Source organism: Oncorhynchus gorbuscha, linkage group LG02 (genome assembly GCF_021184085.1).
Source record: "Oncorhynchus gorbuscha isolate QuinsamMale2020 ecotype Even-year linkage group LG02, OgorEven_v1.0, whole genome shotgun sequence".
NCBI lineage: Eukaryota > Metazoa > Chordata > Actinopteri > Salmoniformes > Salmonidae > Oncorhynchus > Oncorhynchus gorbuscha.
This window is the reverse complement of record NC_060174.1, coordinates 55295159-55320037: the sequence shown is the minus strand read 5'-3', so window position 1 is coordinate 55320037 and position 24879 is coordinate 55295159. Positions and strand designations below refer to the sequence as shown.

At 44.5% G+C, this 24879-nt stretch overlaps 1 protein-coding gene and 1 long non-coding RNA gene across 3 annotated transcripts; one reads left to right on the top strand and one right to left on the bottom strand.

Moving 5' to 3' along the window:
* Positions 1 to 11580: 11580 nt before the first annotated feature.
* On the top strand, positions 11581 to 13724 carry LOC123993278 (small nuclear ribonucleoprotein F-like). Its single transcript, XM_046295221.1, has 4 exons — positions 11581 to 11741; positions 12059 to 12184; positions 12409 to 12473; positions 12755 to 13724. The coding sequence occupies exons 1-4, from the start codon at positions 11739 to 11741 to the stop codon at positions 12822 to 12824; spliced, it is 264 nt and encodes an 87-aa protein (XP_046151177.1). The 5' UTR covers positions 11581 to 11738; the 3' UTR covers positions 12825 to 13724.
* A 5524-nt stretch (positions 13725 to 19248) lies between these two features.
* LOC124004757 lies at positions 19249 to 24005 on the bottom strand. Of its 2 annotated transcripts, XR_006833525.1 has the most exons (5): positions 22102 to 24005; positions 21627 to 21742; positions 21303 to 21529; positions 20811 to 21107; positions 19249 to 20633 (listed from the first exon to the last, which is right to left on the bottom strand). It is a non-coding gene; the product is annotated as an uncharacterized LOC124004757 (long non-coding RNA). The 2 variants fall into 2 exon arrangements; XR_006833524.1 differs by having other exon boundaries at positions 21627 to 24005.
* Positions 24006 to 24879: the final 874 nt, after the last annotated feature.

Genomic DNA, 24879 nt, shown 5'->3' with positions numbered 1-24879 from the left:
GGTTGTTTCATGGACGAAGCATGGGTTCGGAAACATGACATTCCTTTCAGAGAGTTAGATAAGCCTACGCCCATGTTCGCCTTAGATGGTAGTCATCTTCCCAGTATCAGATTTGAGACACTACCTTTAACCCTCACAGTATCTGGTAACCACAGTGAGACTATTTCTTTTTTGATTTTCCGTTCACCGTTTACACCTGTTGTTTTGGGTCATCCCTGGCTAGTATGTCATAATCCTTCTATTAATTGGTCTAGTAATTCTATCCTATCCTGGAACGTTTCTTGTCATGTGAAGTGTTTAATGTCTGCCATCCCTCCCGTTTCTTCTGTCCCTACTTCTCAGGAGGAACCTGGCGATTTGACAGGAGTGCCGGAGGAATATCATGATCTGCGCACGGTCTTCAGTCGGTCCCGAGCCAACTCCCTTCCTCCTCACCGGTCGTATGATTGTAGTATTGATCTCCTTCCGGGGACCACTCCTCCTCGAGGTAGACTATACTCTCTGTCGGCTCCCGAACGTAAGGCTCTCGAGGATTATTTGTCTGTGTCTCTTGACGCCGGTACCATAGTGCCTTCTTCTTCTCCGGCCGGGGCGGGGTTCTTTTTGTTAAGAAGAAGGACGGTACTCTGCGCCCCTGCGTGGATTATCGAGGGCTGAATGACATAACGGTTAAGAATCGTTATCCGCTTCCCCTTATGTCATCAGCCTTCGAGATTCTGCAGGGAGCCAGGTGCTTTACTAAGTTGGACCTTCGTAACGCTTACCATCTCGTGCGCATCAGAGAGGGGGACGAGTGGAAAACGGCGTTTAACACTCCGTTAGGGCATTTTGAGTACCGGGTTCTGCCGTTCGGTCTCGCCAATGCGCCAGCTGTTTTTCAGGCATTAGTTAATGATGTTCTGAGAGACATGCTGAACATTTTTGTTTTTGTCTATCTTGACGATATCCTGATTTTTTCTCCGTCACTCGAGATTCATGTTCAGCACGTTCGACGTGTTCTACAGCGCCTTTTAGAGAATTGTCTCTACGTAAAGGCTGAGAAGTGCTCTTTTCATGTCTCCTCCGTTACTTTTCTCGGTTCCGTTATTTCCGCTGAAGGCATTCAGATGGATTCCGCTAAGGTCCAAGCTGTCAGTGATTGGCCCGTTCCAAGGTCACGTGTCGAGTTGCAGCGCTTTTTAGGTTTCGCTAATTTCTATCGGCGTTTCATTCGTAATTTCGGTCAAGTTGCTGCCCCTCTCACAGCTCTTACTTCTGTCAAGACGTGTTTTAAGTGGTCCGGTTCCGCCCAGGGAGCTTTTGATCTTCTAAAAGAACGTTTTACGTCCGCTCCTATCCTCGTTACTCCTGACGTCACTAGACAATTCATTGTCGAGGTTGGCGCTTCAGAGGTAGGCGTGGGAGCCATTCTATCCCAGCGCTTCCAGTCTGACGATAAGGTTCATCCTTGCGCTTATTTTTCTCATCGCCTGTCGCCATCTGAGCGCAACTATGATGTGGGTAACCGTGAACTGCTCGCCATCCGCTTAGCCCTAGGCGAATGGCGACAGTGGTTGGAGGGGGCGACCGTTCCTTTTGTCGTTTGGACAGACCATAAGAACCTTGAGTACATCCGTTCTGCCAAACGACTTAATGCCCGTCAAGCTCGTTGGGCGTTGTTTTTCGCTCGTTTCGAGTTTGTGATTTCTTACCGTCCGGGTAGCAAGAACACCAAGCCTGATGCCTTATCCCGTCTGTTTAGTTCTTCTGTGGCTTCTACTGATCCCGAGGGGATTCTTCCTTATGGGCGTGTTGTCGGGTTAACAGTCTGGGGAATTGAAAGACAGGTTAAGCAAGCACTCACGCACACTGCGTCGCCGCGCGCTTGTCCTAGTAACCTCCTTTTCGTTCCTGTTTCCACTCGTCTGGCTGTTCTTCAGTGGGCTCACTCTGCCAAGTTAGCTGGTCATCCCGGTGTTCGAGGCACTCTTGCGTCTATTCGCCAGCGCTTTTGGTGGCCGACTCAGGAGCGTGACACGCGCCGTTTCGTGGCTGCTTGTTCGGACTGCGCGCAGACTAAGTCGGGTAACTCTCCTCCTGCCGGTCGTCTCAGACCGCTCCCCATTCCTTCTCGACCATGGTCTCACATTGCCTTAGACTTCATTACCGGTCTGCCTTTGTCTGCGGGGAAGACTGTGATTCTGACGGTTGTCGATAGGTTCTCTAAGGCGGCACATTTCATTCCCCTCGCTAAACTTCCTTCCGCTAAGGAGACGGCACAAATCATTATTGAGAATGTATTCAGAATTCATGGCCTCCCGTTAGACGCCGTTTCAGACAGAGGCCCGCAATTCACGTCACAGTTTTGGAGGGAGTTCTGTCGTTTGATTGGTGCGTCCGTCAGTCTCTCTTCCGGGTTTCATCCCCAGTCTAACGGTCAAGCAGAGAGGGCCAATCAGACGATTGGTCGCATACTACGCAGCCTTTCTTTCAGAAACCCTGCGTCTTGGGCAGAACAGCTCCCCTGGGCAGAATACGCTCACAATTCGCTTCCTTCGTCTGCTACCGGGTTATCTCCGTTTCAGAGTAGTCTGGGTTACCAGCCTCCTCTGTTCTCATCCCAGCTTGCCGAGTCCAGCGTTCCCTCCGCTCAAGCGTTTGTCCAACGTTGTGAGCGCACCTGGAGGAGGGTGAGGTCTGCACTTTGCCGTTACAGGGCACAGACGGTGAGAGCCGCCAATAAACGCAGGATTAAGAGTCCAAGGTATTGTTGCGGCCAGAGAGTGTGGCTTTCCACTCGCAACCTTCCTCTTACGACAGCTTCTCGTAAGTTGACTCCGCGGTTCATTGGTCCGTTCCGTGTCTCCCAGGTCGTCAATCCTGTCGCTGTGCGACTGCTTCTTCCGCGACATCTTCGTCGCGTCCATCCTGTCTTCCATGTCTCCTGTGTTAAGCCCTTTCTTCGCACCCCGTTCGTCTTCCCTCCCCCTCCCGTCCTTGTCGAGCGCACCTATTTACAAGGTACATAAGATCATGGACATGCGTTCTCGGGGACGGGGTCACCAATACCTAGTGGATTGGGAGGGTTACGGTCCTGAGGAGAGGAGTTGGGTTCCGTCTCGGGACGTACTGGACCGTTCACTCATCGATGATTTCCTCCGTTGCCGCCAGGATTCCTCCTCGAGTGCGCCAGGAGGCGCTCGGTGAGTGGGGGTACTGTCATGTTTGTCATTTATTATCATGTCTTGTCCCTGTGCTCCCCATGCTATTCGTTTCCCTCTGCTGGTCTTATTTGGTTCTTTCCCTCCTTCTATCCCTCTCTCTCCCCTCCCTCTCTCACTCTCTCGCTCTCTCTTCTCTCTATCGTTCCGTTCCTGCTCCCAGCTGTTCCTATTCCCCTAATCATCATTTAGTCTTCCCACACCTGTTCCCGATCCTTTCCCCTGATTAGAGTCCCTATTTATTCCTTTGTGTTCCGTTCCTGTCCCGTCGGTTCCTTGTTTTGTATTCACCATGCTGTGATTGTGTTTCGCCCTGTCCTGTCGTGTTTTTTGCCTTCATCAGATGCTGCGTGTGAGCAGGTGGCTCTATCAACTACGGCCTGCGCCTACCCGAAGCGACCTGCAGTCTGTGGCCGCTTCTCTAGTTATTCCCCTCTACAGACTAGAGGATTTTTGTTATTCCCTGTTTGGATTTAAATAAACTCTGTTTCTGTTAAGTCGCTTTTGGGTCCTCTTTCACCTGCATGACACAAACATAACGCTTTCTATTCAGGACAGAAAGTTAATTTCTTTGCCACTCTGTCATTTAGGTGAGTATTGTGGAGTAACTACAATGTTGGTGACCAATCCTCACTTCTCCTATTCCAGCCATTAAACTTTGTAACTGTTTTAAAGTCACCATTGGCCTCATTGTGACATCCCTGAGCAGTTTGGAAAACCTCCCTGATCTTTGTGGTTGAATCTGTGTTTGAAATTCACTGCTCGACTGAGGTACCTTACAGATAATTGTATGTGTGGGATACAGAGATGAGGTAGTCAGAAAAAAATAATTAACCTATTATTGCACACAGAGTGAGTCCATGTAAGTTATTATGTGACTGGTTAAGCACATTTGTGACCGACTGGCTCAATTCTTATGTAGCAAAATTAGAAATTGAGTTTTTTACATTGGATAAAAGTAGAGACCCAGAGCTACAAAATGTTATATAATACATTGAGGAACAATGGGAAAGGAACAATGAGAATATTTGAGGAACAATGGGAAAGTAATTCTGCTTTGAAAGTTGATAAACTTGTAAACTCACTTTTGAGAAAATGGCCTTTAAATGTTTTGGTACCTGGTGAAGAGCTCTTCTTTGTCTACAACCATTTAGCACCATTCACACCCTCTTAAACTTTAGCCCCACCATCTCCGTTCGCTCTTGGAGCGTTCAGAGCGCACACTTGATGCTCTGACCAATGTTTTGTTTACCTCTGTATAACATGAAAAAATTTCATTTCGCTTTTTTTGCCAACGTTTACTGACACCGACCATATTCCACGGGTGCTGTTTGTAAATTCATCAGTTATTCTGCACTCTGGCATACTCAGATTGAATTTACGAACGCACCCGAAATGGTTTAATTTTGTTAAGACACGTAGCTAGCTAGGTAAACAATGCACCTAGCTAAGTAAACAGTGTGTAAGACCATACAATGTGTAAGATCCTACGTTAGCTAGCGAGCCAGCCAGCTAACTTTAGCTAGTTAAACAACAATGAACATAGTACCAAATCATGTCGTTACTAACCTGCATGAATCTGCTGGGAGTTAACCAACCAGGTTCAATGTTAGGCTCTAACTAGCAAAGAAAATGGCTCTGAGATACAAATAATAACATCATACATGTAACGTTAGCTAGTGAGCCAGCCAGCTAGCTAACATAAGGCTCTAACTAGCTAAGCAAACAGCTCTGGGATATGAATAATAACATCATACACATAACGTTAGCTAGGGAGCCAGCCAGCCAGCTAGCTTGCTAACAGTACACTTTAGCCTGAAATTAAACCACTTTGTCAAAATTAGAAACATGTCATATCTGAAAATGTAGCTAGCTAGACTATCACGGATTCCATGCCATGGTTGCCCTTAGTTTGAAGATGAAATCCGGAGACAGGTGTTTTCTCCATCTCTTTAGTTATCATACTCTAATTCCACTGATTTCAAAACTCGATCCTCCAGAAAGTGGAGATCAACTCTTATACAGTTCCACTACACAATAATAAATTTACAGACTGACCAGTTCAAATAGACAGAAGTCCTCTATATGGCAGAACAATCTGAACTCTTCTCTCGGCATGTCCAGCCCACTCATTATCTCAGCCAATCATGGCTAGTGGGAAGGTTGCTGACTTTGTCTGTGGCTTAACCAACTAGGCTCTAATTTAACCATTTTGTTCGTATTTACACATGGCATACACGTGTGTTATTAAAGTACATGAAAGTTCACATTTTCCAGAAGGCATTTCTGCCAAAAAACACATTTTGATAAATCAAAAAAGTTTATGTTCAAATGGCTCCTGTGAAGTAGTGACCTAGACATACGCCTAGATTCCTAGATTCCTGAAACAAGTCACATTTTTACTCCTGAACTTATTTAGGCTTACCCTAACAAAGGAATACTTATTGACTCAAGACATATCAGCTTTTAATTTAATTAAATGAGTAAAAATGTCAAAAAAATGTTGACATTATGGGGTACTGTTGAGACTAGCTAGCATTTATGCCCGTAACAAAATCTCAATTGAATCCATTTTAAATTGAGGCTGTAACACAACAAAATGTGGAAAAAGTCAAGGGGTGGGAATACTTTCTGAAAGCACCGTAGATGATTGATGATGAGAGTGAGTCAGAGAGAGTGCGAAAGGACGAGGGACTGATGGGCTAATATAAATAGGTGAGGGTGTCAGATTTCAGGTCATGAATGTAAATACATGAGGTCAGGAGTAATTGCTTCTCACTCTGAACACGACTCGCCACTGTCTCACTGAATCATCCGCACTCTCTACGTTTTCTCACTTTGGCCTGACTCTTTGTCGTGTATACTTAGTACACAGGGGTCGAACTCATTCCATGGAGGCCCGAGTGTCTGCGTGTTTTCACTCCTCCCTTGTACTTGATTGATGAATTAAGGTCACCAATTAGTAAGGAACTCCCCACATCTGCTTGTCTAGGGCTTAATTGAAAGGAGAGAAAAAAAACCTGCAGACACTAGGGCCTCCATGGAATGAGTTTGACACCCCTGTGTGAGTTCATATAATGTTGGAGGGAGGAGTGTGTGTGTGTATGTGTGTGAGTGAATCATTATTTCTTTGAGCCCGACCTGTCACTGGCTCACTGAATCATTCTCTTTCTGTTTTTCTTACTTTGGCCTGACTCGAGAGTGTGTGTAAAACTGTGTCAAAACAAGGCTCGTCTCCATGCACAATTAGTTTTGTTACAAAAGCATTCAACAATGTTGTGTGTCCTATGTTGTAAGGTTTGTGTTCATGTTTCAGTGTGTGTACGTGCGTTTGTTTTGTGTTGAAGGTAGAAGAGAGAAGCATTCTGTTTTTCCCCCAGGCATCCCAATCCTAGCGGATCAGGTTCAGGACATTCTTCGACTGATGCGACTCTCTCTCGTCACTCTGACTGACGGGATTCTGCTTTATGTCTCCGGGGAACGGGGTTCATGTCTGCATGTCCTCTAATGATTAGATGGGTCAGGGCTGGGTTGATGCACCTTTAGCCTTTGACTAAGCATCAGCAACGTGTTTTCAATCCACACAAAAAAAAATCCCAAAACATGGAAAACTGTTTCAGGAAGGATGTCTGAACTGGAGAGACCCTTGGAGGGAATCCGTCTACGTCCCTGTAAAAGTCAGACAATCAACCAGGCATGCTAGACAGCTAGGGTGAAATGTAAAGCCTTGTATAATGCTATATGTGGAATGCTATAAGGCACTTGAAATGACCCCTTCTATATTCTCCTCTGTTAGAATAGGTAAGGTTGAAGCATGTTTCTAATGTAACATGGCTTATGTGGCCCGGCCTATTATGGCACAGTTCATTAGATTCCTGCCTCCGCACCTCAAGACCCACAGTCCAAGTCCAGGTTTCAGCCACCTTCTTCCTCCCTAGACAGTGTCTGTAGTGTTTCTCAATGAGGAGAGAAATCATTACTAACATCATAGAAGGAGTACTGCAGGTTAAAGGGCAGTATTGATTGTTAATAAGGGAACTTGACAGGGTGGATGACAAAGTGTCACTGTATTAAGAACCAATTACAAGGTGAAAGGGTCACATGATGAGAGACAAGATTGCAGACGGGCTGTGACTGAAAACATCACTAGCCATCAGATCCTTGCTTCCTCCATCCTTGATAATTCCATTTCAACCTCAGACCTCCTCCTCCAAAGTTTAACAGCTAACATTTTCATAGCCAGCGTGTAGAAAAAGCAAAGTGCATGGGCTTTGTTTTCCTTGTGCTTTCAGTAGCGGATATTGGCCAGCACAACACTGGATGGATGTTGCTCCTGTTTCTACGGGTCAAGGCCATGCACAGCATGAAGACGTGATGGATACCGCCAACCTTATGACCATGGTGTTAAAAGCATCACAAATTCACGTTACTGAAAGAACCTGATATTATTTATGTGGTGATTGAATATTATTTGCAGCTGTCAGGTAAATGGGAAAACATTAGAATACTAGCAACCAAAAAAAACGGGTGTTTACATAGGTATTACATGGTAAAATTATAATTACACAATAATAACCTATGAGTTTGTTTCTTTGGGGTGGTGGGTGGTATTGAAGTGTTTTGTTGAAGTCTGTTGAAGTGACAGATTTATAACTCAAGCTGTTCTGAAGTAACTGTAGCCTGCTGTAGCTAGGTGAGGACATCTGTTTGTTTTATGGATGCTGCCCCCCCTCTCTCCTGGACCCTGCAAGGAGCACTGAGGACCAAACAGGAGGATAATCTGGTAATGCCTATGTATGTATGTATGTATGTATGTATGTATGTATGTATGTATGTATGTATGTATGTATGTATGTATGTGTGTGTGTGTGTGTGTGTGTGTGTGTGTGTGTGTGTGTGTGTGTGTGTGTGTGTGTGTGTGTGTGTGTGTGTATGTATGTATGTATGTATGTATGTATGTATGTATGTATGTATGTATGTATGTATGTATGTATGTATGTATGTATGTATGTATGTATGTATGTATGTGTGTGTGTGTGTGTATGTCTGTCTGTCTGGCCATGTGTAGCACTCAGACAAACAACATATTTTATTACATGTTTTGACTGCTAATTACATGCTGTCCTTCTGTCAAGCAGGTCAAAATAAGGTCAATGTTGTATATCTGCATCATTGACACAACCACAATATCTGGTTAGTCAACACCTTCAGTACTGTTATGGAACCAACTAGACAGCCTACTTTTAACACTGTACTTGCTAAGTGTAGGGGTTCTAGGCTTGTAAATCTTGCTCAATGTTCTGTGTGTACCAGGTTGCCTCAAGCAGTGTCATATTCAGATGCTACCAGACTGTGCCAGTAGAGTAGCGTTATCCTAACAGATTGGTCACTCTCCATCAATAACAGGTGCAGATCAGGAATGGTTTTCATTATGTTGTTGGTTTTCATTATGTTGTTCTAATGGTTCCTTATTACATTTCTCTTTAATGATACAGATAGTTTCTCAGCTTGTCATCTCCATTGGTAGATGATGAATATACAATAGGATTACTGACCATGGTAGAAATATGTCCTAAAAATAGGGATCAATGCTGCTGAGCGATATCCTGTGTCTGGGTGGGAATTAGACCTTCAAATACGATATCTGTGATTTATTAATCTTGCCTGTTGCAACGGGAACCATTAGAACAGTTCATAAAGTACAAATCCTGTCCACCTGTCACTCCAGGCAGGCTAAAGCATACTCTTTAATAATTGAACGATTTTTAAAAGTATTTGAATCCAGGTCTGGTAGGAATTGATGAGTCCCGCAGGAGTGCAGCCAACTTTTTCGAGCTCTGATTTTGGGCACCCTAACTGAATCCATTGCTAAGGAATTCTGCAACATTGTCAATGTTTTTTTTAAAGTCATCATCAGTAGGCTAGGCTCTATCACTGTCACGGATCAGGAGAAGACCCAGATGCAGACAGTTTCGAAGTAACATAGGTTTATTACAAAAACAGGGGGCAGGCAAACGACAGGTCAAGGGCAGGCAGAGTTCAGTAGTCCAGAGCAGAGTCCGAAGGTACAGAACAGCTGGCAGACTCAGGGTCAGGGCAGGCAGAGGTCAATAATCCAGGGTGGTATAACAAGGTAAAAAATGACAGGCAGGCTCAGGATCAAGACAGACAGAATGGTCAAAAACCGGGTAAGCTAGAAAACAGGAACGAGAGACGGACAGGAGCACGGGAAAGAACATTGGTAGGCTTGACGAAACAAAATGAACTGGCAACAGATAAACAGAGAACACAGGTATAAGTACACAGGGGATAATGGGGAAGATGGGCGACACCTGGAGGGGGGTGGATACAAGCACAAAGACAGGTGAAACAGTTCAGGGTGTGACAGTATCCCCACCCCCTCATGCCTGTAGGTAGATCTTTGCCAGAAAAGAGGGATTGGCCAATGAGTGATACAGTGCCTTGCGAAAGTATTCGGCCCCCTTGAACTTCGCGACCTTTTGCCACATTTCAGGCTTCAAACATAAATATATAAAACTGTATTTTTTTGTGAAGAATCAACAACAAGTGGGACACAATCATGAAGTGGAACGACATTTATTGGATATTTCAAACTTTTTAACAAATCAAAAACTGAAGAATTGGGCGTGCAAAATTATTCAGCCCCCTTAAGTTAATACTTTGTAGCGCTACCTTATGCTGCGATTACAGCTGTAAGTCGCTTGGGTTATGTCACTATCAGTTTTGCACATCGAGAGACTGACATTTTTTCCCATTCCTCCTTGCAAAACAGCTCGAGCTCAGTGAGGTTGGATGGAGAGCATTTGTGAACAGCAGTTTTCAGTTCTTTCCACAGATTCTCGATTGGATTCAGGTCTGGACTTTGACTTGGCCATTCTAACACCTGGATATGTTTATTTTTGAACCATTCCATTGTAGATTTTGCTTTATGTTTTGGATCATTGTCTTGTTGGAAGACAAATCTCCGTCCCAGTCTCAGGTCTTTTGCAGACTCCATCAGGTTTTCTTCCAGAATGGTCCTGCATTTGGCTCCATCCATCTTCCCATAAATTTTAATAATCTTCCCTGTCCCTGCTGAAGAAAAGCAGGCCCAAACCATGATGCTGCCACCACCATGTTTGACAGTGGGGATGTTGTGTTCAGGGTGATGAGCTGTGTTGCTTTTACGCCAAACATAACGTTTTGCATTGTTACCAAAAAGTTCAATTTTGGTTTAATCTGACCAGAGCACCTTCTTCCACATGTTTGGTGTGTCTCCCAGGTGGCTTGTGGCAAACTTTAAACGACACTTTTTATGGATATCTTTAAGAAATGGCTTTCTTCTTGCCACTCTTCCATAAAGGCCAGATTTGTGCAATATATGACTGATTGTTGTCCTATGGACAGAGTCTCCCAGCCTCAGCTGTAGATCTCTGCAGTTCATCCAGAGTGATCATGGGCCTCTTGGCTGCATCTCTGATCAGTCTTCTCCTTGTATGAGCTGAAAGTTTAGAGGGACGACCAGGTCTTGGTAGATTTGCAGTGGTCTGATACTCCTTCCATTTCAATATTATCGCTTGCACAGTGCTCCTTGGGATGTTTAAAGCTTGGGAAATCTTTTTGTATCCAAATCCGGCTTTAAACTTCTTCACAACAGTATCTCGGACCTGCCTGGTGTGTTCCTTGTTCTTCATGATGCCCTCTGCGCTTTTAACGGACCTCTGAGACTATCACAGTGCAGGTGCATTTATACGGAGAGTTGATTACACACAGGTGGATTGTATTTATCATCATTAGTCATTTAGGTCAACATTGGATCATTCAGAGATCCTCGCTGAACTTCTGGAGAGAGTTTGCTGCACTGAAAGTAAAGGGGCTGAATAATTTTGAACGCCCAATTTTTCAGTTTTTGATTTGTTAAAAAAGTTTGAAATATCCAATAAATGTCGTTCCACTTCATGATTGTGTCCCACTTGTTGTTGATTCTTCACAAAAAATACAGTTTTATATCTACATGTTTGAAGCCTGAAATGTGGCAAAAGGTCGCAAAGTTCAAGGGGGCCGAATACTTTCGCAAGGCACTGTATATGTTTCAGTTAGGTTGGCTTCTTAGTGTTCATTGAAATGGTTATCAACTGTACCGCAGAGATGGAACGTAAGTCACAGGAAATAGATGTTGTGGTGGCAGCTGCAGAAAAGTACTTGGGGGTACGAGAAAAGTTACAGGGTGAGTGGTAGTGTCCCGTCCTCTCAGATCGTTGGCCTGGGGTTGGATCAGATGAAGAAGAAGAAGAAGAAGAAGAAGAAGAAGAAGAAGAAGAAGAAGAAGAAGAAGAAGAAGAAGAAGAAGAAGAAGAAGAAGAAGAAGAAGAAGAAGAAGAAGAAGAAGAAGAAGAAGCATGTACACTCCAGTCCAGTTGGTGGCAGTATTGCACCTTTTGGTTGCCAACCGCCATTTTTTTTAACATAAGAGTTCACCATTACTTCCTGCAACCAACAACAGCGTGTAGTTTTCGTTGGAGCTCATACAAAATCAAAATGGTAAATATAGACTATACTATGAGGTGTTGGATGAGTATTGATAATATGTAGTGAAGGGCCAGGCTATTATAAAGTGAGTTTGAGTAGCTATCATAAATTCGCATTGTGCCCTTTTGTTGGGATTATCCATATATCTAGCTAGTTAGCAGCTAAGTTAGCTAGCTAACTTGTTAGCCGCTTTTGCTTTGCACTGTATGTGAAAGGCTAGTTTGACTAGCTATGAATATAAGTAGCAAGCTGTGAGATGGAGCTAATGTGATCAAATGGGCACTAATGCTAGCTAGTCTCAACAACACGTGTGAATGATATCATTTCAGAGTTTACCGCTGAATCCCAAACCGTTTCTGAATGGTCTTACTGGTAAGCCCGTGATGGTGAAGCTGAAGTGGGGTATGGAATACAAGGGATACCTGGTGTCCGTGGACAGCTACATGAACATGCAGGTACGTGGACCAGACGATGTCTAAAATGTGTGAACATTATTATCCTCAAATGGAAAAATGCACCATTGTACAGCAAGTTCTGGAATGATTACCCAACGTACACAATTACATCCAGAGCCATACAAATGTACTTGTCTGGTTTTGTATTGACATCTGTAACATATCTATAATAATAGTCCATATCTATAAAGTATAGCTATAAAATCTATTGTCTCTGATTATAGCTGGCCAACACTGAAGAGTATGTAGATGGAGCGTTGGCTGGACACCTAGGAGAGGTGCTTGTCAGGTAAGTTCAGTGGAATGCTCATTGGTTTACTTGCACTTCACATAGCTTATGATTACACACACATTCGCCTGGTCCCAGATCTGTTTGTGCTGCCTTGTTAACTCCTATTATGGTCATCATAGCTTGGTGTGACAATGACCATAGGAGTTTCAAGACAACACAAACAGACCTGGGACCAGGCTACATCCATATCTCATCTGATTGTAGAATTAGCCCTTCTCTCTGTCATAGAACCAGCCGGCACTGAGCTAACAGTTTCCATGTGTTTCCCCTCCACACAGATGCAACAATGTCTTGTTCATAAGAGGAGTAGAAGAGGAGGAAGAGGATGGGGAAATGAAAGATGCTTGAGGCTTCTTCTACTTTCTTTAGTTTATATTTTTTTTCATCCGGCCGCTAATCTTGTTCACTGGATTAGTCCTCGTTTTTTTAATGAAAAACATCTTGTTGTGAAAACAGTTATGTATTTTTTTTATATGATGATGATGAGCTGTTGTGCCCCTCATGGCACAAGGATAATAAAATTGTGCATATTGCACTTTTCAGGAACATCTTTTTATGGTATTTTGTGGTGAGGCAAGAATATTAGACAATTGAGCTATTTTATAATCAAAGTATACAGGACATTCAATTATAGATCTAACTGAAATAACAGACAATGGCACATTTGAGTAGCACATTTTTGTAAATCCTTCTTTGGCTTAAGCTAGCTAAAATATAGACTTAACATAAAAGCTCATTTATAATCAGTAAATGTCTTCAGACGCCAACCTTATGGCAATTCGATCTGAACTGAAATTATGATCATTCAGATTGTATGTCACTCACTGTTTCTCATTTTTCACACAGGCTGGCTTTCCTTAGCCTGGTGGGCTGTTTGGGAAACAATCAATTAAAACTGTACTTCAGGCACCACTATACCACCGAATACTCTCCCAGGTATTCAAATACTAATGTCCGTTCGGATATTCAAATTACCGTGCCCATCCTTATGTCAGCCCTGTACTCTCCAAAGGAGAAGATCCTGAACTTATGCTCCAGCTCAGAGGTCTTTTCCTCCTCCCTCTGAATGGTGTTTTTCATGATGTCTATCTGCTGCACCAGTATGCGGGTCTCACTCTTTCTGTATGTTACACAAGTAGATGGACACAGTGTTAGCAGTTAGGCTGGGTGCCAGTCTGCTTTCATATGCCTACTCCAAATGTAGTAAGTTGTATTATGTATTCAAAATAAACTATCACATTTAAATAAGTTCAGACCCTTTACTCAGTACTTTGTTGAAGCACCCCTGGCAATGATTACAGCCCAGAGTCTTCTTGGGTATGATGCTATAAGCTTTACACACCTGTATTTGGAGGCTTCTGTCTGTCCACTCTACCATAAAGGCCTAATTGGTGGAGTGCTACATAGATGGTTGTCCTTCTGGAAGGTTCTCCCATCTCCATAGAGGAACCCTGGAGCTGAGTGCCAGCTCTAGGAAGAGTCTTGGTGGTTCCTAACTTCTTCCATTTAAGAATGATGGAGGCCGCTGTGTTCTTGGGCACCTTCAATGCTGCAGAAATGTTCTAGTACCCTTTCCCCAGATCTTTACCCCGACAGAATCCTGACTCTGAGCTCTACGGCCAATTCCTTCGACCTCATAGCTTGGTTTTTGCTCTGACATGCACTGTCAACTGTGGGACCTTATATGTGCGCCTTTCCAAATCATGTTCAATCAATTTAATTTACCACAGGTGGACTCCAAGTTGTAGAAACATCTCAATGATGATCAATGAAAACAGGATGCACCTGATCTCAATTTCGAGTCTCATAGCAAATGGTCTGAATACTTATGTAAATAAGGTAATTCTGTTTATTTTTAATACATTTGCAGACATTTATAAAAACCTGTTCGCTTTCTCATTGTGTCTATTAATGATAGTTTATTTTTATGTAATCCCTTTTAGAATAAGGCTTTAATGTAACAAATTGTGGAAAAATTCAAAGGGGTTTGAATACTTTCCCATGCACTGAACATCTTGGATCAGGCTAGTTAGCAGTCACATATGCAAAGGATAAGGCCTTGGTCGTGTTCATTAGGCATGAAACAGAAGAAATGAGGGACTGCTTGGATTTGTCCAATACGAATTGTATGCCCAACTCCCCTTCCTTACATTTCTTCCTGTGTCAGCTGGACGGTTTTGTGGATCTCGTCCGTGGCCGCCTCCTGGAAGTTCGGAATGTAGGACAGGTTCTGCTCATCCAGGTCAGTCAGTACGTTCAGCTTGTCCCTGGGGTTTACTTTGAGTAACACATCTCTGGCTCCATGGAGGAGGGGGGACCGCAGAGAAAACAAAATGGAAGAGCTTATGATAACACAAATATTAGTTGGGTCCCAGATCTGTTTGTGCTGTATTGTCAATTCCTATGGTCATGTAGTGGAAGGTAAACCCAGTTTCAGTCTTATTTTGAGAATAGGGCTATGAATTTATTATGGTAGATATGTTCATTATTACTTTTTTTTGCATTAAGGGGTTTACTCAAATTTACCTCAGGTTTACCCACATTTTTTTAACCACTACCCTGGTTACATATGTCAACAAACACCAATACAAAAAATGGTTTATCAATGAAAACAGGAAACTTACATCCAAACCTCGTCACTGAGGCCTCTGCTTTCTCTGGCACATCGGGGATGACGGACGCTTGTCTCCTGGTGGAGGATGATGCTTGCTTAATATATTGATCTTATGATAATATAATCAAATTGACCGGTAAAAAAAACATGATCCCCATCCTCTTTCCTTCCAATCTGACGTCTCAGCTGTGAAATGTTTGTGACTCTTGAATTGCGTAGGATGGACATTTTTTGTTATCCACTTGCTCAATAACAGCAGCAATGTCTCGAGTTCACCCAATAGTGTAGCAGAAACCTCCACAAGGCGGGGGGGGCCCACGAGATCTGGAGGCCCATGATCTGTCATCTCATACCTATGTTAAAATGTTAGTTTTTTGTTATAAATACCTTTGAAAGCAACCACCCTTTTTAATTTCCACATGTAGCAACCGAAGTGTTTGTGTTGTCCAATCTACATGGGTTGTAGGTGAGTCAGACAGACAATATAAACTCAGCAAAAAAAATAAACGTGATGATTGGATTCGCGTTTATCGTGGAAGGAATGAGGCCTGTACTTTGGAGTGGGATCGATTTGGAGGTGGAGGGTCCTTCATGACTGAGCTTGTTGTCATTGCAGGCAATCTCAGCGCTGTGCGTTACAGGGAAGACATCCTCCTCCCTCATGTTGGACCCTTCCTGCAGGCTCATCCTGACATGACCTTCCAGCATGACAATGCCACCAGCCACACTGCTCGTTCTGTGCGTAATTTCCTGCAAGACAAGAATGTCAGTGTTCTGCCATGGCCAGCGAAGAGCCTGGATGTCAATCCCATTGAGCATGTCTGGGACCTGTTGGAATCGGAGGGTGAGGTCCTGGGCCTTTCCCCCCCAAAATGTCCGGGAACTTGCAGGTGCCTTGGTGGAAGAGTGGGGTAACATCTCACAGCAAGAACTGGAAAATCTGGTGCAGTCCATGAGGAGAAGATGCACTGCAGTACTTAAATGCAGCTGGTGGCCACACCAGATACTGACTGTTACATTTGATTTTGACCCCCCACCCCCACCCCCCTTTGTTCAGGGACACATCATTCAATTTATGTTAGTCACAAGTCTGTGGAACTTGTTCAGTTTATGTCTCAGTTGTTGAATCTTGTTATGTAAGGACATTTCTTTTTTTGCTGAGTTTACATTATATATACAAAAGTATGTGGACACCCCTTGAAATTTGCTGACAGGTGTATAAAATCGAGCACACAGCCATGTAATCTTCATAGACAAACATTGGCAGTAGAATGGCCTGTCCAACAAGTCAGTTCATCACATTTCTGCCCTGCTAGAGCTGCCCTGGTCAACTGTAAGTGCTGTTACTGTGAAGTGGAAACATCTAGGAGCAACAACGGCTAATCCGCAAAGTGGAAGCTCACAAGCTCATAGAAAGGGACCGCCTTGTGCTGATGCGCGTAGTCCGTAAAAATAATCTATCCTCAGTTGCAACACACTGAGTTCCAAACTTCCTCTGGAAGAAACATCAGCACAATAACAATTCTTCGGAAGCTTCTTGAAATGGGTTTCCATGGCCAAGCAGCCACACAGCCTAAGATCACCATGCGCAATGCCAAGTGTTAGCTGGAGTGGTGTAAAGCTTGCCGCCATTGGACACTGAAGCAATGGAAACACGTTCCCTTCAACATCTGGCAATCCGACAGACAAATCTGGGTTTGGAGGATGCCAGGTAACGCTATCGACCCAAATGCATGGTGCCCACTGTAAAGTTTGGTGGAGGAGGAATAATGGTCTGGGGCTGTTTTTCATGTAGTTCCAGTGAAGGGAAATCTTAAAACTACAGCATAGAATGACATTCTAGACGATTCTGTGCTTCGAACTTTGTGGCAACAGTTTGCCCCTTTCCTGTTTCAACATGACAATGCCCCCGTGCACAAAGAGAGGTCCATACACAATGGTTTGTCGAGATCAGTGTGGAAGAACTGTATTGGCTTGCACAGAGCCCTGACCTCAACTTCATCGAACACCTTTGGGATGAATTGGAACGCCAACTTGAGCCAGGCCTAATCGTCCAACATCATTGCCCGACCTCACTAATGATCTTGTGGCTGAATGGAAGCAAGTCCCCTCAGCAATGTTCCAACATAGAGTGGAAAGCCTTCCCAGAAGAGTGGAGGCTGTTATAGCAGTAAAGGGGGACCAACTCCATATTAATGCCCATGATTTCGGAATGAGATGTTCGACGAGCAGGGTTCCACATACTTCTGGTCATGTAGTGTAGTTGCATCTAATTAGCCTGTCTCAGAGCTGCTGGCGGCAGCCCGCCTAGGCCGTCTCACCGATTTTGCCCATCGAGTTCAAAAAAGTTAAGTGAATCAGGTGGAGAGTGGGTGTGTTGTTCAAGATGGATTAAGGCAAGACCAAGTGGTGCACATAAACACCACAAAAAAAGCTTTATCTGATTACTGAAGAACCACATCAGCAAAGCTACTATCTTGTCCTCGACTGACGAAACACCATTGCAGGTGGAATCTAGTAGGCCTACTTGTGCAGCAACTAGCACTAGCAGCCCCATAGCCCCGACAGAGACCTCACTGCCCGGGCCGGCCATTGACAGTGGCCTTTACTCCTCGTCTTCCGGACTATTCCCCTCGAGAATAGTGACAGTTACTCTAATGAGAGTGCCAGACCTCCTCCTCCTCCCCCAGAAAACCAAGTTAATGACTGCCAGCGACCGAGCTGCGACCCCTTCCTGTGAACACTGTAAAGCCTATGAGGGATGAGACGGATAGTCCCGACAACGTGGAGTCCAAGTTACAATGTGTATTATAAACCGGTGGTTCGAGCCCTGAATGCTGATTGGCTGAAAGCCATGGTGTATCAGAGACCGTATGTCATGGGAATAAATAAAGAAATACAATTTACTGGTCCAATTACGTTTGCAACCAGTTTATAATAGCAATAAGGCACCTTGAGGGTTTGTGGTATATGGTCAATATACCACAACTGAGGGCTCTATCCAGGCATTGTGTCGTGCATCAGAACAGCCCTTAGCCATGCTATATTGGCCATATACCACACCTCCTCGGGCCTTATTGCTTAAATATACACTGAGTGTACAAAACATTAGGAACGACTGCTCTTTCCATGACATAGACTGACCAGTTAAATCCAGGTGAAAGCTATGATCCGTTATTGATGTCACTTGTTAAATTGACTTCAATCAGTGTAGATGAAGGGGGAGACGAAATAAGGTGAAATAAGGATCGAATCATGGACTGTGTATGTGTGCCATTCAGAGGGTGAATAGGTAAGACAAAATATTTAAGTGCCTTTAAACAGGGTATGGCATGTGCCAGGCGAAATGGTTTGAGTGTATCAAGAACTGCAATGCTGCTGGGCTTTTCATGCTCAACAGTTTTCCGTGTGTATCAATAATGTTCCACCACCCAAAGGACATCCAGCCAACTTGACACAACTGTGGGAGGCAGCGGAGTCAACATGGGCCAGCATCCCTGTGGAACACTTTCGTTCCAATAAACTGAGGCTGTTCTGAGGGCAAAAAAGGGGTGCAACTCAATATTAGGAAGGTGTTCTTAATGTTTTGTACACTGTGTAAATAGACTACCAGCTAAATACTGTATATAGTTAGAGATAAGCTAGACTGCATTGTCTGCAAAATACGAGAGTACTGAACATAAATACATTGTGATTTAGTTTCGGTATCAGACTAACTTGTGATTTTGTTTGAAGAGCATAAAGACTGGCTGCTTACCGCCAGTTCACCCTATGTGCATACGGGATAATTGGATGAGGTGTACAGCAAATCCCTGTGTGTGGTTTCTTCCATAAGGCGCACATACCCAGAAGCAAGTGGCATCTACATAGGGGTTGAGTTTAAATAAAGCCTAATAATTGAGTAAATCTAGCCTGCTGTACTTATTTCAAGACATAGATCTAATGCCAGCGCCTTATGTAAAAAAAAAAAAAAAAGTATTAGTTAGATTGTCCACTATAACAACAAGTTCAAGTGTAACCAGAGAAACTTGCTTGGAAGATACAACTACTTTAAACGTGCACTTTACCCACTGGCCCTGTTATTAGATTAGTGACTTAAACTAAACTAGCATTGGCTGCCATCTATTGTCAAGGAATGGTAACTACACTGTTGTTGGTAGACTCAAAGAAGACTAATAACATTAGCAGATGCTTTTATCCAAAGCGAACTGGGTACATGGTAGTGGAAACAGATCAGAGAAAGAGGATTACAATGCATAGTAAGTTGCAGGGTTATTACATTGTTTTTACAAGTTCCAATGTAACAAGAAGAGGATTCACAGGAAAGGCTGTGAAAGGCTGTGGTTGCAAGGCTTTGCCTCGTGCACAAGCTCAATAGACACGTACAACAGTAGCTTACCTAAAAGGAGCAAAGAGCAATTGCTACATACATTTTTGTAGTTATAAATTAATGACATGTACCCATTGACTCTTGAAGAATATGACTTATAAATGTCTCATGAGCTTAGTTCAACTGTCGTACCCCATCAGAATCCAAAATATAAGCTTGTTTTACTCCAACGTTTGTAAAAAATAAAATAAAAACATTTAAACAAACACAATATAGCCCCAAAACATGGTTAAAAACTATAACTTTGATATCATGGGTGGCCAGTCCTTCCACTGATTGCTCTGTCTATGCATTTTAGAGTGGTTACATTTCTCCAGCCCCAGAGCTTTTTACCCAATCAGGGGCATGGAGAACACTTTGTTATTGTTTCTACTGCTGATTGCCCCTTTAGGAAATGAAGTTGCAGATTAAATACACACCAAAATATGTTACAGATACTATAAAAAAAGCCCCTTTTACATCAATATAATAACAACCACAATGGTTATAGAGGGTGCAACAGTTCAACACCTCAGGAGCAAATGACAGCTGGCTTTTCATAGCCGAGTATTCAGAGGTCGAGACAGCAGGTCCGGGAGAGAGAGTCGAGACAGCAGGTCCGGGAGAGAGAGTCGAGACAGCAGGTCCGGGAGAGAGAGTCGAGACAGCAGGTCCGGGAGAGAGAGTCAAAACAGCAGGTCCGGGAGAGAGAGTCGAGACAGCAGGTCCGGGAGAGAGAGTCGAGACAGCAGGTCCGGGAGAGAGAGTCAAAACAGCAGGTCCGGGAGAGAGAGTCGAAACAGCAGGTCCGGGAGAGAGAGTCGAGACAGCAGGTCCGGGAGAGAGAGTCGAAACAGCAGGTCCGGGAGAGAGAGTCGAAACAGCAGTTCCGGGAGAGAGAGTCGAGACAGCAGTTCCGGGAGAGAGAGTCGAGACAGCAGGTCCGGGAGAGAGTCGAGACAGCAGGTCCGAGACAAGGAAGCACATCTGTTTAACAGGTCAAAAGAATCTGTGGAAAAGCCATTCCACTCCGATTCCCTCTATGGATGGGTGTATCTTTGAATTCGCTGTTATATGGCCTGCTCCTTCTCCATTTTCGGAACATCAGTCCGCTTTCCCAAGGTGACCGCCACTCTCTCTCTTTGGGCACCCAGGAGAGTCCGCTGGGATGGTCCTAGATATAAGTTACACAAATCATTTTAGGTCATTTACTCTCAGCCAGCAGAGAAACTACCGTCACGAACTGACTTCGCCATCTACTGTTGACCACAAGGCCATGTGCATAAACTTCTTTCACCCCATATTGTCAACTATTTTTATGTCTACATCTGACATGATATAGCACACTTACCATTGGCACTGCGGTCAACGAAGCAGTCTAGAAGCTCAGACCTGAAACACCATGTCTTCTCCCCCTTGATGGGTTTCACCACAAACGCCCTGGCATGCTTGGAGAACTCTTGCTTGAAACGGAGTACTCCCTCATGTGTTGTAGCCTGATGTCTGTCCACCGAATGATTGTGGTCTAAGGCAGCCACTTGGAGTCTTGCGACATCCCCTGTAGGCCGAACGTGTTCCTCCTGGGCACGTATTTAGTGTACAGGGCATGTACACTCTCAAGTTCACCTGTCTGAACACACTTTGTCACCTACAAAAGAAAATGAATGTAACTAGAGATGAATAAGTAGGCCACTACAATTATACCACAATCAATTGGTTGCAGTTATTCACATAGGAATGCACAAATAACTAAAACAAGGTTTGACAAATGTGCTTATTAATTTACAAAAGTAATATATGTCCAGAAAAATATATGTCTAGAAATAGTTTATAGTTTATTTACTTTCGAGATCCTTCAACAATCTCGGGTTGAGGATGTGTTCCTTCTTCAGGTGTGAAGGGTGGGGGTGCTCACAGCAGTCGAGTGTATCTCCAGTGACTCACTGGTGCTCATTTGTAACGGGGCGAACTGTGGTGATCCACATTTCTTTCAGCACCTGGACACTCCCACCAACAGTGGCATCACAGTACCACAAGTGGTGTGTTTAATGCCCTCTTCCATGGCAGTACCTGAGACAGACAGGGAATAAATGAGACCCCCTGAGTCACTGACTGGAATCATTATAATCACATAGTTCTGATCTTACTGTCAAACATATGACAGTACCTCTGGCTTCCTGGTGGCCACTAGCTTCTTCCTCGCACCTTTGGCAATGTGCCAAAGCTCATGCCCTCAAGTGCACCGTCACGTGTGGATACCTGTCAGTGGCCAGGGTTTCAATGCTGCATTCATGGGCCAGTTAAGGAAAATAATAAAAGCATTATTACTAAAAAAGTGACCTAAGTGATCTTCGTACATTCACCAAATGCACACTTACAACCCTGAGGCTAGCTACAAAATGTAGGTGAGGCTATAGCTTACCTCAAAAGGATTTTAAAATAACTTTTATGTTTCAGCATTGCGATTGCTTTTCTTAAATAGGTTTAATGTTGTGTATTATGTGTTTTACTATAGTGCGTTTTGTTGGGCTGTTGTGTTTTATGTATGTGTACTGTGCTTTATTTGTAAACATACACAGGGCTCTCTTGTAAAAGAGTTCTATCTCAATGGTTAATCAAATAAATCATGTGTTTGCAGGCACCTCACTAATCTCTCTGTCCCTCTGTCCAACCAGTAGCCATTCTTCAATTCAGTCACATGCAAAGTCTCCTGGGCAGGATCAGGTGGGAAGCAGAGTCCAGGACGGTGTAAGTGCCAAAGAAGGCACAGTGGCCTGGCGAATCACGCCGTGCATCTCCAGATACAATCAGTGGACTGTCACCAATTCGAGCCAGAATCGCCTCTGTTTGCTGGGCCCACATGTTTAACCTCTGGCACAATGTAGATGCAAGGTTGGTTTGCAAACTGTCGCAGCGACATGGACACCAGGCTGAGGAGGCAACATGTTTCTACAAATGTGGAGTGGGAGCCGTCAGTTAGGAAGACCGGTGATGGCACCAACAGATTCCCTGCAAACATTTCCCACTCTGGTCTGGGACTTCCAACTTCCTCCTGTGGTCCACAACACACTCGATGGTCTCCATGGTGATGGAGAAAAAAAACATTTATTTTCAGGGATGAACTGATGACACCTGCTCGACATCCTGGCTCATGAACAACCCCTTCAGCATGCTATATTTCGGATCTTGCACATACTCTTCGATAGTATCTCATGGCTCGCTCGCACTGTGATGATTGTAATTCTGAGCTCTCAGTTTCATACAGCGAATCCTGGTCTTCCCTCATCTCACTCGCTCTCTCTGTCAACTCGATCTGTGGCGGGACTCGGTTGTATACTGATTATGGTGAGCGCAATTTAGCTAGGCCTCGAGCTCTTTAGTAATGGCTCCGGTGAAACTCTTCCCCACCGCAGCACAGGAACACTCTGACACCCAGGGGTCAGTTTGGCATGCTGTACTAACCATTATTTCCTGTTGGTGGAAAGAAATGAAGGAATCTGGTAGGCTATAGCTACAATCTTCACAAATCACTATTATGCAGACAATGCAGTCTAGCCTATCTATAACTATATACAGTATTTTGTGTACAAAAGTATATAAAACAACACTTTAATATTAAGTTGTACCCCCTTTTGCCCTCAGAACAGTCTCAATTTGTCGGGGAATGGACTCCACAAGGTGGGATGATCTGGAACGACGTGTACGACAGCGTGTTCCAGTTCCCGCCAATATCCAGCAACTTCGCACAGCCATTGAAAAGAGGAGAGGGATGTCAATTCCACAGGCCACAATCAACAGCCGGATTAACTCTAAGCAAAGTAGATGTGTAGCGATACATAAGACAAATGGTGGTCACACCAGATACTGATTTTTGTTCAATATAGTTTCGGTGACGAATAAGATTACAAATCTACTGTCTAGCCTCAATCAATGCAGGAGTTATCCGACAACTCCTTATTCAAAACAAATATAGAATAAATTATTGTTATTGCAGTGGCTGGGGTTGCGGAAGGAAGAAAACATTTATCTGAAATAAATACATACATTTAGACAAAGATGATATTGATATGAATGATATTAACGATGATTTCACTCGAGTCGGACAAGGAGAGTGTGGCAGAGTCAGGAGCCAGACCTGAGCCAACTCCCCCTGTTTACCGTAAGGAGCCATGGATGTTATCGGAGCTGTCGGCGAAGCTGAGGGCTGAGTCTGAGAGGGTCGAGGAGTTATTGAACAGAATGGAGGAGAGTGAACGGATGGGAGATGAGGAGACACTCGAGGAGGTGTTAATAGAATTGGGGGAGTGTGAAGAGTTGATTTGCCGTAGTTGATTTGGCGTAGTATGCAAGGCATTCGCCCTGAGGTGTGTGTCCCCAGCCCGGTACCACCAGTGCCGGCACCCTGCACCAGACTGTCTCTCCGTCCCATCAACACAGGTGTTCCCGCCTGTCCGGCGCTGCCAGAGCTCCCGCTCCTCAGTCCAGAGGCGCCAGAGCTTCTCTGTCCAGAGGTCGCCAGAGCCCCTCATTCCAGCACTGCCAGAGCCTTCCTCTCCAGCGCCGTCTGAGCTACCCTTCTGCCCAGCGCCGTCTGAGCTACCCGTCTGCCCAGTGCCGCCAGTCTGCCCAGCGCCACCAGTGCCGCCAGTCTGCCCAGCGCCGCCAGTGCCGCCAGTCTGCCCAGCGCCGCCAGTCAGCCCAGAGGCGCCAGAGCCCCTCAGCCCAGAGGCACCAGAGCTTCCGCCCCTCTGTCCCGAGCTGCCGCCCCTCTGTCCAGTGGGGTCATTGAGAGGGGTTGCCATGGTTAGAGAGCCACGGAGGCGTACAATGAGGCGGACTAAGACAATGGTTAAGTGGGGTCCGCGTCCCGCGCCAGAGCCGCCACCGCGGACAGACGCCCACCCAGACCCTCCCCTATAGGTCAAGGTTTTGTGGCCGGAGTCCGCACCTTTGGGGGGGGGGGGGTACTGTCACGTTCTGACCTTTATTTCCTATGTTTTGTATTTATTTAGTATGGTCAGGGCGTGAGTTGGATGGGCAGTCTATGTTTGTTTCTCTAGTATGGTTCTCAATCAGAGGCAGGTGTCATTAGTTGTCTCTGATTGAGAATCATACTTAGGTAGCCTGGGTTTCACTGTGTGTTGGTGGGTGATTGTTCCTGTCTCTGTGTTTGCACCAGATAGGACTGTTTAGGTTTGAACTTTTCTTGTTTTGTTTAGTCTGTTCATGTATAGTCGTCTTTATTAAAAACATGAATAACCACCACGCTGCATTTTGGTCCGCCTCTCTTTCACCAGAAGAAAACCCTTACACCGAGGGGGTGTGGTAAAGGGCCAATATAACACGGCTAATGGCTGTTCTTATGCACAACACAACGCGGAGTGCTAGGACACAGCCCTTAGCCGTGGTATATTGTCCAT

Excerpts from the sequence above, each read along its gene's own strand:
- LOC123993278 (XM_046295221.1), top strand. Across the intron at positions 12,185-12,408 it reads ACAGCTACATGAACATGCAG|CTGGCCAACACTGAAGAGTA; the intron begins GTACGTGGACCA and ends CTCTGATTATAG. Across the intron at positions 12,474-12,754 it reads CTAGGAGAGGTGCTTGTCAG|ATGCAACAATGTCTTGTTCA; the intron begins GTAAGTTCAGTG and ends CCCTCCACACAG.